Raw genomic sequence first — 13427 nt, forward strand, 5'->3', positions numbered from 1 at the left:
ACCGGAATCCCGGGGATGGACAGTTAGGGAATAATCTGTCTGTAGGGCAAGTTTCTTCCTAAACCCTGTCAGTTGGTGGGTTTATTGCTCTCATCCTTTTAATGGAACTGTGAATCTGTGCATTATCTACAAAGATAATATTTTGTATGATCCTGTTAATCTCTTGGCAAATGATCTGGTGGCAAATGAATTATGCCTTGTGTGTTTAAAAAATAGTGTTTACTTTTATCCATTTTAATTGTGTTGCCTTTCAATTTCATTCGATGTCCCTTGTTTTTGTATACTGAGAAAACTGGCTGCTCCTATCTACCCCAGCTGTACCATTCATTATTGTAGTGGGGCAGTAGGTTGAGACTAGTATCACTGCATCCTTCCCCAGGGCATCCTCAGGCTGGGCCTTTACACTCGCTTGGTCCTCTGCTCTGAGACACCTGAGTGTTCCTCTGTGCCAGTCCAGTCATAAGAGGTACTCGGTGTACAAAAACGTGTTTTATCTGGCTGAGCCCTGGGCAGGCTGCTCCTTTCAGGGTTGCAATGAATCCTGCTCCTTTCAGAGTTGCAAAAAGAATGAACACAAATGGATTGTCCCACTGGTGTGGTAAGGCTCTTTCTTCTGAAGGCTTCTGTAAATCTCCTGTGGCCTCAACGAGGCTCACAGGCTAACATGGAAGAACAGTCCCAGCAAAAGTGGATCAACATCGAGTCATCCCTTCCATCAGGGAGTGACTGCACTGATCTGAGGAGTTCCCACAAGGTCTGCTCTGCCACTAGCTGTGCTGTGTTTTACCTTTTTAAAATCCTCCCTTCAAGTCTGATATCTCTCACAGGTGTGGCCAGGCAGGGCCAACTGAGCCCACAATAGCTCATTAACCCTGTGTTCCCCAGTGTGGGGTTTGTATACCCCATCGCACTAGCTTATTTTCTATACATCTCTCATATTTCCCTGTGATAGGCCTGTTCTCTAATGAAATCGCATCCTCTGTTTCTCTTCAGATGAACATCTTTCTGTGCATCTAGTCATATTTGCCCCCTCATCTTTGAACCCCCTCTGTTTTTGAGATGGGATGACTAGCACTGAAAAATGGCACTCCTGGTGGGTGGTTTATCTAATGACATTGCAGTATTTTCAGGACCGTTTTCTCAAATGGGGTTCATTGTGGGTTGGAGCATGTACCAGGCCTAGCATAGAGACTTATCAGCGAGCTAGTGGTGATGGGCCGATTTGCATAGCAGTCACAAAGTCTGGAAGTTCCTATTTCATTTTGGATTGTGGATTTGTTTCTGCTTTCGGATGATCACAATCTTTACCTTTTGCATAAGAAATGTTGATACACACAACATCGTAATGCATTCAGAGAATTCAGGAAAATCAGTGCTGTGGGAGACAGTTTTTCAAGGGGTTCTGTCAACATTACAGATCACAAGAATGAAGATTTTATGGTTTGTGATGATCTTACCTGGGCTGACATAAAGCTGATGCTTTTGTTGGACTTTGGAGCAGGGTCATAATGCATAGAAAATCCTTGTTATAGTAGCTTTTTGAATCTGGATATTGGAAATCCATCATTATTATTAAACAAAAAGCAGTGGCTCTTCATTAGTTCTGCCTTTCTTTCCCCTCTTCCTCCTCCACCACCCAGCTGATGTGTCATTCTTTCACTCATTGCCTTTTTTTAAATAAAAAGATCCATTCCAAGTGCCTCTTTCCCAGTTGGCTTGCATTTATTCAGGCTTCCTCACTATGATTTATTTTCTGTTAATTTGCTAATGAAAATGCCAGCCAAAGAAAGCAGTCGTTAAAAAAAATGCCAGCTCCAACCACAGCTTTCTCAATCGTGGGCTCATGTGCTTTCGTGTCACTTCAAGCAGGAATAAGACTGAAGCCTGCATTAAGTTTTGCTTTTGAATCTTTCTGTTGTTGTCTGGGTGTGGTTTATATTTTCCCCTGTGATTTGTTTTTATTTTTTTACAAGTAAATAATCAAATGATGTATTTATGGGTAATAAGGCAAATCGCTCTGGACAAGTCACTGAGGCCTAAATTTTCAAAAGTGACCTCAGATTTTGAGTGTCTCAACATTTTCCTTTTGGCATCCCTTCCTCCAACTTGAATGAGTGTGGTTTCCCAGAACTGTGCAGAGGAACAGGAGGGAAAGGAAGTCTAGTGGTCTGCGTGATAGTGGGAAGGTGATACTGGAAGGCTGACAACACTATTAGGACAGAATTAAGGTGGTGTGTGTGGTGTGGGATGTTTGCACTGGAGGTTAGGTTTGTCTCTGGGTGGAAGAGTAGAAGATACACAATGTTAGATGGCTTAATTTTCATTTCTTTGCTTGTAGGTTTTGTGTTAGGTATGCATGTATGTGCCAGAGCCTTAACTGATACACGATGTGTTTTAGTGTAGAAATAGAATTTAATAGCAGAGATATAATTCTCTAATCTTTTTATAGGGTGGCTCGAAGTGTGTCTTCTATGATTTGCAACAAACTGCTTTTTTTGTGCAGCTCCCATGGCATGTTCTGGTGAACTTACAATACTGGCTTTGCTCAAGGTTTCCCATGAATAGTGTCTCCTCTGCACTTATTCCAAGAAAGTGAATTAGACATCATGTGCTTATGTAGTGCAATAGATCTGTAGCAGTAGTGGAGACAGCTAGTACAGGCAAGTCCTATAGAACTTAATAGGCACAAACCCAACAGGGCTGTGTAGAAATTACCATGAGAACCTACAGAAGTTACCCGAGAATGATCTACTTTCTGTTGGTGGTGGTAACTATTTTACAACAGGGATATATTTCTCTATTAATTAAATCCTGTAAGAATACTGAAAAAAACAGTAGGAAAGATCTTATTTCTATTAAATTTTGTAGGAGTTTTCGAGCAGGGATGTAGTGATTTCCATATAAAAACAAAGTTCTAATTCAATAACTACACTGGCAGGCTCTCTCTCTCTTTTTTTTTTTTTTTTTGATGTTTTCAGTTTTGTGTTTTCTAATAGAAAATTTGTGCGTTGGAGCCAGAAGGTCGATTGAAAATGGATTTGGTCCTGATGAAAGCAGATGCCCTTCTTCGCTGCATCAGCGAGGAGGAAAAGCATGAGATACTATCCAAACTGAAAGACATTAAAGCCATGTGGGAAGAAACAGCCATCTACATTACTCATTGCCACAGGTAGGACACATGCTGTTTCCACAAAGACTGTATTTGACATGTTGGGTCAGACTGTGGCTTGTCTAATGCTCTCAGACCATGCTGCCTTACTCCCTGCTCTGGCTATCTGTATTGTGGTGGGGAGAGAGGAGCCTTCACTGGGTTCCCATGCATATGTTGGAAAGGAGCAGAGAGTAGGTGGAACCTTGGCTCTACATCTACCCACAATATGCCAGTCCAGTGACCTGAGAAATAATCTTTGCCAGGCACAGGGCTAGCACAGGGTACTTCTTCCCGCAGCCGGGGGGAGCTGGGAAGTGGATTTTGACACTCAGGTCAATGAAGATAGGCTGATTAATCCTGTCTGAGAATCTGATTCTTTATTGCCAACATTTTTTAAAGCATCTTAAACTCCCCACGCTCTTCACTGGTCCTGGGATAACCTCATGTATCTTGTTTCTCACTTTCCCCAACAGCCGTATCGAATGGGTGTGGCTGCACTGGAGTGAATACTTGAAAGCCCAGGATGAGTTTTATGCCTGGATTCATAACATGAAGGTTACCTTGGAGCCTGACATAGAGCTGCAGCTCGGTTTAAAGGAGAAGCAATGGCAGCTGAGCCACTCCCAGGTTCTGCTGAACGATGTCCTAAATCAGTCAGTCCTGCTGGAAAGGCTACTGGAGGAAGCTGCTTCCTTGTTTAACAGGATAGGTGACCCAAGTGTCGATGAGGATGTCCAGAAGAAGATGAAGGTGGAATATGAAGAAATAAAGGCAGAAGCTCAGGTAAAACGCAACTATAAAAGAGAGGAGGGTTTAGGATGCTCACCAGTTACTAGCCTGTATTATTTACTGTTAGCATTTCTGATATGAGAGCTAGGAGTTCCCAATATAGTTCATGGGGAAAGAATGTATCGATAGTGCAAAGAAGATTTGAGTGTTCTTAACAGGGCAAGATTAATACAAACAATCTCAAAGCAAATGCTTCCCTGCCCATTGGTAAATCAAAGATCTCAGTGTGATCTTGATGCAAAATAATCCATCCAAGGAGATGAGGAAGCATCCCAACTCCACATCCTTATTAGAGGCTATAACACAAATCCCTAGATCAAGACTCACACACCGTAATCTCAGAGTTGGCAAGCAAGTAATGCTTTTCCAACAGAAAGAATAGGCAGCCAACTCTAATAGCTAAAAAATTTTCAATAAATGCTAATTCATTTTCCAGTCTGCACCTGCCCTCAATCCCAGAGGTACAGTGATCATTAGACAAGAGGATGGCCAACATTATAATTCACCTTTTCATGTCCATGACTCACTTTGATAGTTGGTTTGGGTGAAGGTTTGATATGAGACAATACCCTTCACTTCCACAGCCAGTGGGAAGGATCTGGCTATGAGACAAGGATTTGCCTTTGATGGGTAGGAGAGGCTTACACATAGGGATGCTCAAAACTCTAAAGCAATGAGAGTAGATCAAGGACATATCTAGGGTATATCCAACCACCTATACAGTAGCTTTTGTACATCAGTGGCTTTGGATTTGCCTTGGGGAAGAACAGGCATTCCAGTGTCTGGTAACTGACTAATCCAAACTAGTGTTAATAAAACTGAACTCCATTGCATGGGCTCTGTCATCTGCCTGTACAACCGTGACACCTGCTCTTCTTTCTCACTTCTCCACCCAGACCAAGGATTGGGTGGTCATGGTGATTGGTGGACACTCTCATCCCAAGAAATCATCATCCAAGGGGAGCATAGAGTCTCATTGGAGGGGCGATGTGGGGAAGTTGTGGTTCTAGGGGAAACAGAAGCCTTGAGACTCCAGGGCTAGAATCTTTCATGAGGATGAACTTGAGTTACTTTTTCATTTTAAATATTTTTAAAAATATAAACCCCTATTCTGTGTCTGCAGCTGCTGCAGTCACACTTTGTAGCCATAAATACATCTAAAGAAACATATAATCAAAGTCAGGTTGCAGAGTAAATCCATTCATTAAAAACACCCCTTTTTGCTCCTGGCAGTTCAACTCTTGGGATTGTAAATTTCACCAGATTCCCAATTTAAATGTTTAATGACTTCTCTCTAAACAAGGATTTGTCCTTTATCCATGAACAGCTAATATTTGTGTTGTGCGGTTTGATATTTGGACTAACTAGTTCCCTCAAACAAATTATCTGAATACAGAGAGCCTGAGTCAGATCTCTTAGGCTAGTTTTAGGCCGGCATAGATTTACACTGATTGTTGCTGCTGTGAGGCCCAGTGTATTTAGGTAAAATACATGCTGATGTCTCCAGCTAACTGAGGTTCTAGGAAAGGCAGTTGAAGCAGCTACAAATGCCACCTTGCGCCAAAAGAGAAAGTGAAACAATCCAGTTGAAAAATCTCTGGAGGCTGCAGGTGGAAGGGGTGATGGAAAACATTAGTTTTCGTGACTGAAATAAATGGGGGACTCATTGGCTGATTCCAAGGTTAGATACAGCTTGGGAGTCTTGCCAGGCAGTGAATAATGTTAGCTGAAGGAACCTTGCTACCTCTCACAATGGGAGGGAGGACTGAATGAAAGAGATCCCGTAATTTGAGTTGTCTCAGCCCCTCTCATGATCGGGGGCCAGATTACGTGTAAATTGCAAATGACAGCTGAATTCCAAAGCTGGCTACAGGAGACAGCTTGCTGGTACTTGTAAATTTCACTAGTACTCAAGAAACTTTTTTAGATCTTGTGCAGTTGTCCATTTCTGTCAAAGGCTGAGCAAGTGAATTCCATTTCTCAAATGGTTTAACTGTGATATTGCTTCTCCGGTGAGTTAACATACTTTCTTGCTGCCACTGAGTATCCTTCTCACTCCCAAACTGAAAATTATATTCACCGGAATGTCTTTTAATTACAGTTGTTGTAACATTTTTACACACAGCAGCCAAGTCCCTCTCCCGCTCCACATGTCTCTTCCACCCCCTCTGCCCTCCCCTCCCTGCCCCCCCCAAAAAGTTATTGGTACTAACCAAGAATGTAATCTAAATATAAATAATCACTGAGACATCCTGTCTTTCTTGTTTAACCGGAACAGTAGTGAAGTAAAGTTTCAACACTTATTCAATCTAGGCTGGTGCAAAACACAAATATTTTTATTCTCGTTGGTTCTCTTAAACTAAACCTACAGGTTCTTGGCTCTGTCTTTCATTCTACTCTCAGACAATCCCATATGAGTTAAGGGGAGAGAGTGGCAGAAGGTGGCTTGAAGTCATTTTTGGCACCTTCCCAATTCTGGGCTGCTCCAGGGGCTGAAACAATCTCTTGCGAAATTTAGGCACCCCTAAGTTATGGCATCCTCTGCAGAGCTCAGATTGGCCATGGTAGCATGTTGTACAGCTCTGCCCCAATACATTCTCTTCTGTCTCCAACCCCACAACTTCCCTCACACACCTCCTGTACCAATGCTTGCAGGGAGCCAGCAGAGGCCCCACACAGTGCCTGCACCAGGAACTTTCCCTCAGTTGTTTGCTGGCTACTTATAGCCTCTGTTTGCTACTGGAGTGGCAGATAGTGTATGTCTACACTGCTGGCTACTTATAGCCTCTGTTTGCTGCTAGAGTGCAGATAGTGTATGTCTACACTGCACGCTAAACCTGAGCTGTGACTCAGGTTTTAGCCCAAGCCCCATGGTGTCTTCAGACTGCTGGACTTGTTTGCAGAGGACACAAGATAGAGGTACCCTCACACTATTCCAACTTGATGCAGGGTCTGCACAGAGCAGCTCCAGGGTCAAGGGAGAGCAGATGGGAGCTTTGAGTCACCTTTCCCCCTAGACCAGTGACCTGACCTCTATGTAGATCAGCCAGATCCCAGGATCCAGTCCTATCTCTGGCCCCTGCATAGGGGCATAAGATGTGTGTAGAGATATGTCTTCTTGCACCCTGCTCCTAGTTTTGCAGAGCCAAACACTGCCAGGCCCTATATATTGTGCCAATGAAAGCAAAGTCTTTGGAGGTTACCATAGGGTACGTCTACACTACAGGATTATTCCGATTTTACATAAACCGGTTTTATAAAACAGATTGTATAAAGTCGAGTGCACGCGGCCACACTAAGCACATTAATTCGGTGGTGTGCGTCCATGGTCCGAGGCTAGCGTCGATTTCCGGAGCGTTGCACTGTGGGTAGCTATTCTGTAGCTATCCCATAGTTCCCGCAGTCTCCCCCGCCCCTTAGAATTCTGGGTTGAGAGGCCAGTGGCTGATGGGGCAAAAATCATCATCACAGGTGGTTCTGGGTAAATGTCATCAGTCATTCCTTCCTCCGGGAAAGCAACGGCAGACAATCATTTCGCGCCCTTTTTCCCTGGATTGCCCTGGCAGACGCCATAGCACGACAACCATGGAGCCCGTTCAGCTTTTTTTTTTACAGTCACTGTATGTGTACTGGATGCCGCGAACAGAGGCAATACTCCAGTGCTACACAGCAGCATTCATTTGCTTTTGCATGATAGCAGAGACAGTTATCAGTCGTTCTGTAAATTGGCAATGAGATGACGGTTATCTGTTCTTCTGTGCTGTCTGCTATTATCATGGGTGCCCCTGGCTGAGATCGGCCAGGGGCACTTAGGCAAAACTGGGAATGACTCCCCGAGTCAATCCCTCCTTTATGGTTTCTAAAAATAGAGTCAGTCCTGCCTAGAATATGGGGCAAGTGTACTAGAGAAGCAGTGTATCAGAGAGCACAGCTGCTCCGTGTCAGATCCCGCAGAAATGATGAGCTACATGCCATTCAAGGGGGGTGCCCCTGCAACAACCCCATCCGTTGCTTCCCTCCTCCCACAACCTTCCTGGGCTATCGTGGCAGTGTCCCCCCCATTTGTGTCATGAAGTTATAAAGAATGCAGGAGTAAGAAACAGTGACTTGTTAGTGAGATAAAATGAGGGGGAGGCAGCCTCCCGGTGCTATGACAGTCCAGGCAGGACATTAAGCGGTGCGGGGGAGAGGAGCCCAGCATCCCGCTGCTATGATAGTCCAGGCAGGACAGAATCTTTTCTTTACACAGGAAAGGGAGGGGGCTGATGGAGCTCAGCCCCCAGTTGCTATGATGAGGATGGTTACCAGCCATTCTGTACCATCTACTGGGAATGACCGAGAATCATTCCTATTTTCACCCAGGTGCCCCCGGCCGACCTCACCTGAAGCCAGCCAGGAGCACTCACGGGTTGATAACAAGGACGGCTACCAGTCCTACTGCACCGTTTGCCACCGGGCAGGGGAGAGGAGTGGATACTGCTCTTCACTGCTGCAGCATTGTGTCTACCAGCAGCATTCAGTAGACGTAGGGTGACATTGGAAGAAGTCAAGAAATGATTTCTTTCCCTTTTCTTTCATTGGGGGGGGGGGTAAATTGATGAGCTATTCCCTGACCCACGCCGAACAATGTGTTTGACCCTACAGGCATTGGGAGCTCAGCCAAGAGTGCAAATACTTTTCAGAGACTGCTGGGGACTGTGGGATAGCTGGAGTCCTCAGTACCCCCTCCCTCCCTCCATGAGCGTCCATTTGAGTCTCTGGCTTCCCGTTACGCTTGTCACACAGCACTGTGTAGCCTGTAGATTTTTTTTTCAAACGCTTTGGCATTTCATCTTCTGTAACGGAGCTTTGATAGAACAGATTTGTTTCCCCATACAGCGATCAGATCCAGTATCTCCCGTACGGTCCATGTTGGAGCTCTTCTTGGATTTGGGACTGCATCGCCACCGTGCTGATCAGAGCTCCACGCTGGGCAAACAGGAAATGAAATTCAAAATTTCGCGGGGCTTTTCCTGTTTACCTGGCCACTGCATCTGAATTCAGATTGCTTTCCAGAGCGGTCACAGTGGTGCACTGTGGGATACCGCCCGGAGGCCAATACCGTCGATTTGCGGCCACACTAACCCTAATCCGATATGGTAATACCGATTTCAGCGCTACTCTTCTCGTTGGGGAGGAGTACAGAAACCGATTTAAAGAGCCCTTTATATCGATATAAAGGGCCTCGTAATGTGGACGGGTACAGTGTTAAATCGGTTTAACGCTGCTAAAATCGATTTAAACGCATAGTGTAGACTAGGCCATAGATGCTAAAAATATTGCAGAGTTTCTAATGCTGCAATTATAGTAGTTTCTTTACATATTGTTTAAATGGCAAGTGCTGTGAAATAATTGACATGCCTCAGGCATGATCAGACAGAGTAATCCTATAGTTTTTGCCAGCATGGAGGCTGTCGCTGTAGCTTGTAAGCTGACCCCATATATTATCTCTGTTTCAAAGCAAAGTTGGGAAAGGATAATACCGCTTTTTAATGAAAAATACGAAGCTTTGGAAAAGGGAGGCGAGGCACTGACCTCACAGGACCTTGTCATCTTTTGTTCTCTGAATAAATGTTGAGATGCTACAGCACAGCCGAGGTCTGGAGAAAGCTTTACATATTTTTGTCCTCATACTGGAGATGAGGTGTGAATTCCTGAAAAGATTGAGTGACATGAGGGTGAAAGGAAGTGGGCTCTGTTTTCCTAGTTAAAAATGCAACCTGTGAAGAGACAGGTAAGCTCTTGCCCTCACCATTTTGGACATTTCTTGTTACAGTGCAGAGTGAAATTGCTTGAGAAGATAACAAAGGAACATGAGCAATACAAGACCAACGTCGACCAATTTCAATCGTGGCTGAATGGTGTGACTGAAAGATTGAACTGCTGCATCGGAGAAACAACAAAGTCTCCAGCAGACAATGGGCTAAAGACATTGCAGGTTCTTTATGATACAGTTCTAGTAGGGGGAGGGTGAGCGCTGTTAAGAAATGCATTCTCCTCAGCTGAATCTGTTCTTCTGTATATTCCCCAAATCATACAAGTATTTAACAGAAGACTGTATTCCTAAGATCTGTGTGGCTCTAAGAATATGCTGTGGGCCTAGAATTCAAGCACTACAAGTTCAAATCTGGTTCTGGGGATAAGTCTGAATGGGGGGAAGGCATATTATCAGAGGGGGATATTTAAAACAAATTCTGGTGTAGTGGCTAAAGAAGGGGTCCTGAATCAGGAGTTGTCCAAGTCTGCCACTTTCACTCTGTGATGTCATTAACACACCCTTGCCAATTTTATCATGAGTCTCATGCTATTTGACATTTTTCTTAAAGCTCCAGTTCGTGTAGTCATGCAATTACATGAGAATCTGAGCTTTCATTTAAAAAAAAAAAGAAATGTAAGTTTCTAGCCTTCCTGGTTACAGAGAGAAGCATATAAACATGATCTGAATGTAGCACAGAGGCTCAAAAGCCAGAAGGTAAATAAAAACAGCCCTGATCTTTATTATTTTTAAAAATCTAATGATTTAAGCCAATCTCATGATTTCGGGTGGGCCTGTGTCATGGTATAACCCCCACTCTGAACCTCAGTGTCCAAAAGATGGGGTACCAGCATGAATCCCCCTAAGCTTAATTACCAGCTTAGATCTTGTAGTGCTGCCACCAACCAGGACTTGCAGTGCCTGGTACACTCTAGTCCCCTCAAAACCTTCCCAGAGGACCCCAAGACCCAGACTCCCTGGATCTTACACAAGAAAAGTAAACCCTTTCCCCCACCGTTGCCTCTCCCAGGCTTTCCCTCCCTGGGTTAGCCTGGAAGATCACTGTGATTCAAACTCCTTGAATCTTAAAACAGAGAGGAATGCACCTTCCCCCCTCCTATTTTCCCCTCCCCAAGAGGTAATACAGATTCAAGCTCCGTGAATCTAAAACAGAGGAATTCCACCTTCCCCCCTCCCTTCTCTGTCCCTTTCTCCCACCAATTCCCTGGTGAGTACAGACTCAATTCCTTTGAGCCCCCAGAAGGGGAAAAAATAAATCAGGTCTTAAAAAAAGAAAAGCTTTTAATAAAAGAAAGAAAAGAGTAAAAGTTGTCTCTGTAATCAAGATGGTAAATGTTACAGGGTCTTTCAGCTTATAGACACTAGAGAGGAGCCTTCCCCCCAGCACAAATACAAATTAAAATCCTTCCAGCAAAATATACATTTGCATATAAAGAAAACAATCAAAAAGACTAAATCGCCTTTCTACTTATACTTACTACTTGAACAGAAAATTAGAGAGCCTGTAGGTATGTCTGGTCACTCTCAGAACCCAGAGAGAACAACAGACAAACAACCAACACAAAACAAAGACTTCCCTCCACCGAGATTTGAAAGTATCTTTTCTTCTGATTGGTCCTCTGGTCATGTGTTCCAGGTTCACTGCTTGTAACCCTTTACAGGTAAAAGAGACATTAACCCTTAACTATCTGTTTATGACAGCCTGACTCATGATTTTTTAATGCTTGGGGTTGGTGACACTTTTAGCAGCACCATTTTTCACAAGTGGTCTTCAATTTTGGGTGCCTTAGTTTGGGCTATTAAACTTTAGACATCTCTGTGGCCTGAGTATCCATGCTGCCAAGTACATGTGGCTGCTGTTGACTTCCACTGGCATTGTGGGTGTTGAACACTTTTGAAAATCAGGCCCAACAGTTTTAAAAGATTCTTCTAGTTATTGGGAAGCCATGCTCCTGCTGTTATATTATCTAAATCATAAGGCTACACATTTTAAATGAGTATATCAAATCTGGCAGCCTGCCACTTCATAAGTGACATGCCTTGAAACAACAATTGGAGAAGAAAATAAATACACAGATAAAAAGTAAATATTATCAGGTGTCATTTCCCCACAACCTCCACCCCACCCCACCCCACCCCACCCCACCGTTCTTTCCACTTAACCCTTTCTGATTCCCTTCTTTCTTCAGAACATTGCCAAAGATGTTAAGCGTGGTGAAAAGAAATTGAAATGCCTGGAGGTTCAGTCTACAGGGGTGATCCAGAACACCTCACCCCTGGGAGCTGGGAAGATGAAGGATGAGTTGGAGGAGTTGAGGAAAGCCCTGGAGAAGTTGAAACTAATATCTGGTGAGGAAGAGGAGAGAATGCATAAGATCCTTAAGTCAGAAAGTGCCTATCAGTCCCAAGCCAGACAGTTGGAAGCAGAGATCCAGGAATTCAGAAAGATGCTACAAAGACTAGAAGATGACCTGGAGTCAGGGGAGAAGCCGAAGAGTGAAGAGGACTTAGTAGCTCTGTGGAGAAAATACATCGTAAGTTGTTGTATTTTGTATGCCTAAAAACCGCAAGTGAGAAGTGTGGTAAACACATTGACAACACTGAAGGTACATGACCACCCTTGATCATACAGATATTAGTCCTGTCACAGTGTCCTGTCACTACAGGAAAGTGCTCAGATGCTATGGGGCTGAGGACGGTATAAGAATGTATGTGGAATCAAATAAGGAAAAATGTGAATAGGGAGAAAAGAACCAACAATTTTATAGTCTCTGCCTCACACTATCTGATCTCAGCTTCTCCTTAGGTACAGCAAATAATGTTGTTATGTCTTTCTCTGCAAGTAGTCCCATTAAAATAAAGTGCGTACTGGTGGGCGTGTGCACGCACACTTATAATTTCAGGTTTCAGGTTGTAGAACTCCCATGTTAAAAAAATCAAACTTCTCTACACGTGAGATGGCGTAAGAAGAGGGTCTTTTGCAGATAGAGTATTTAAAATCACATATCATTAACTTCCTGTTAACACAGTGTTTCTCAAACCGAGGTCGCTGCTTGTGTAGGGAAAGCCCCTGGCGGGCCAGGCCGGTGTCTTTACCTGCCCCATCTGCAGGTCCGGCTGATAGCGGCTCCCACTGGCCGCAGATTGCTGCTCCAGGCCAATGGGAGCTGCAGCGCGGGGTGGGAATGGGCGTGAGGTAGGAGCGGGGGTAGCTTTCCTGGCCGGCTCAGCCCACCAGGCGATCAGGCTGGCCACTGGAGCAGCACACAGCTGCATAGGGCACCGGGAAATTTTGTGCCTCAAATTTCCTGGTGCCCTACACAGCTGCGTACTTTGTGTATGGGTAAGGATGGCCGTGGTTTACAGTTTGGTTCAATGGCTCTCCGTACCCCCACTGTAAAAATTGTTCCAGCACCTCTGCCCATATGACTTTGTTGACCAGTCATACAGTTCAAATAGTGAATTCTGCATATAAAATACTCACAGAGCATTTGCTGTGAACAGTTTACAAAACTCCCATAGGCACAAAGGTGTTTTTAAAAATTAGTCACCTAACTATAACAAACAGCATGGACATTTATGAAAATCCTGATTTGTTCATGGATAGTTTGAGGACAGAAAAAAGGGCCAAATTTGACACACAAATGGCTTATGGCAAATAGTTTGTCCATC

General features: G+C 44.1%; 1 protein-coding gene across 9 annotated transcripts in view; it reads left to right on the plus strand.

Moving 5' to 3' along the window:
• The window catches only part of SYNE3 (spectrin repeat containing nuclear envelope family member 3), an 89780-nt gene that overhangs the window by 36867 nt on the left and 39486 nt on the right, over positions 1-13427 (plus strand). For all 9 annotated transcript variants that reach the window (XM_030558821.1, XM_030558819.1, XM_030558814.1 and 6 more), the window contains 4 exons: positions 2997-3169; positions 3625-3934; positions 9756-9917; positions 11945-12289. In XM_030558821.1, coding sequence (XP_030414681.1) covers positions 2997-3169; positions 3625-3934; positions 9756-9917; positions 11945-12289 — 990 coding nt within the window. The remainder of the gene's footprint in view (positions 1-2996; positions 3170-3624; positions 3935-9755; positions 9918-11944; positions 12290-13427) is intronic.

This window comes from Gopherus evgoodei, chromosome 4 (genome assembly GCF_007399415.2).
Source record: "Gopherus evgoodei ecotype Sinaloan lineage chromosome 4, rGopEvg1_v1.p, whole genome shotgun sequence".
Classification (NCBI taxonomy): Eukaryota; Metazoa; Chordata; order Testudines; family Testudinidae; genus Gopherus; species Gopherus evgoodei.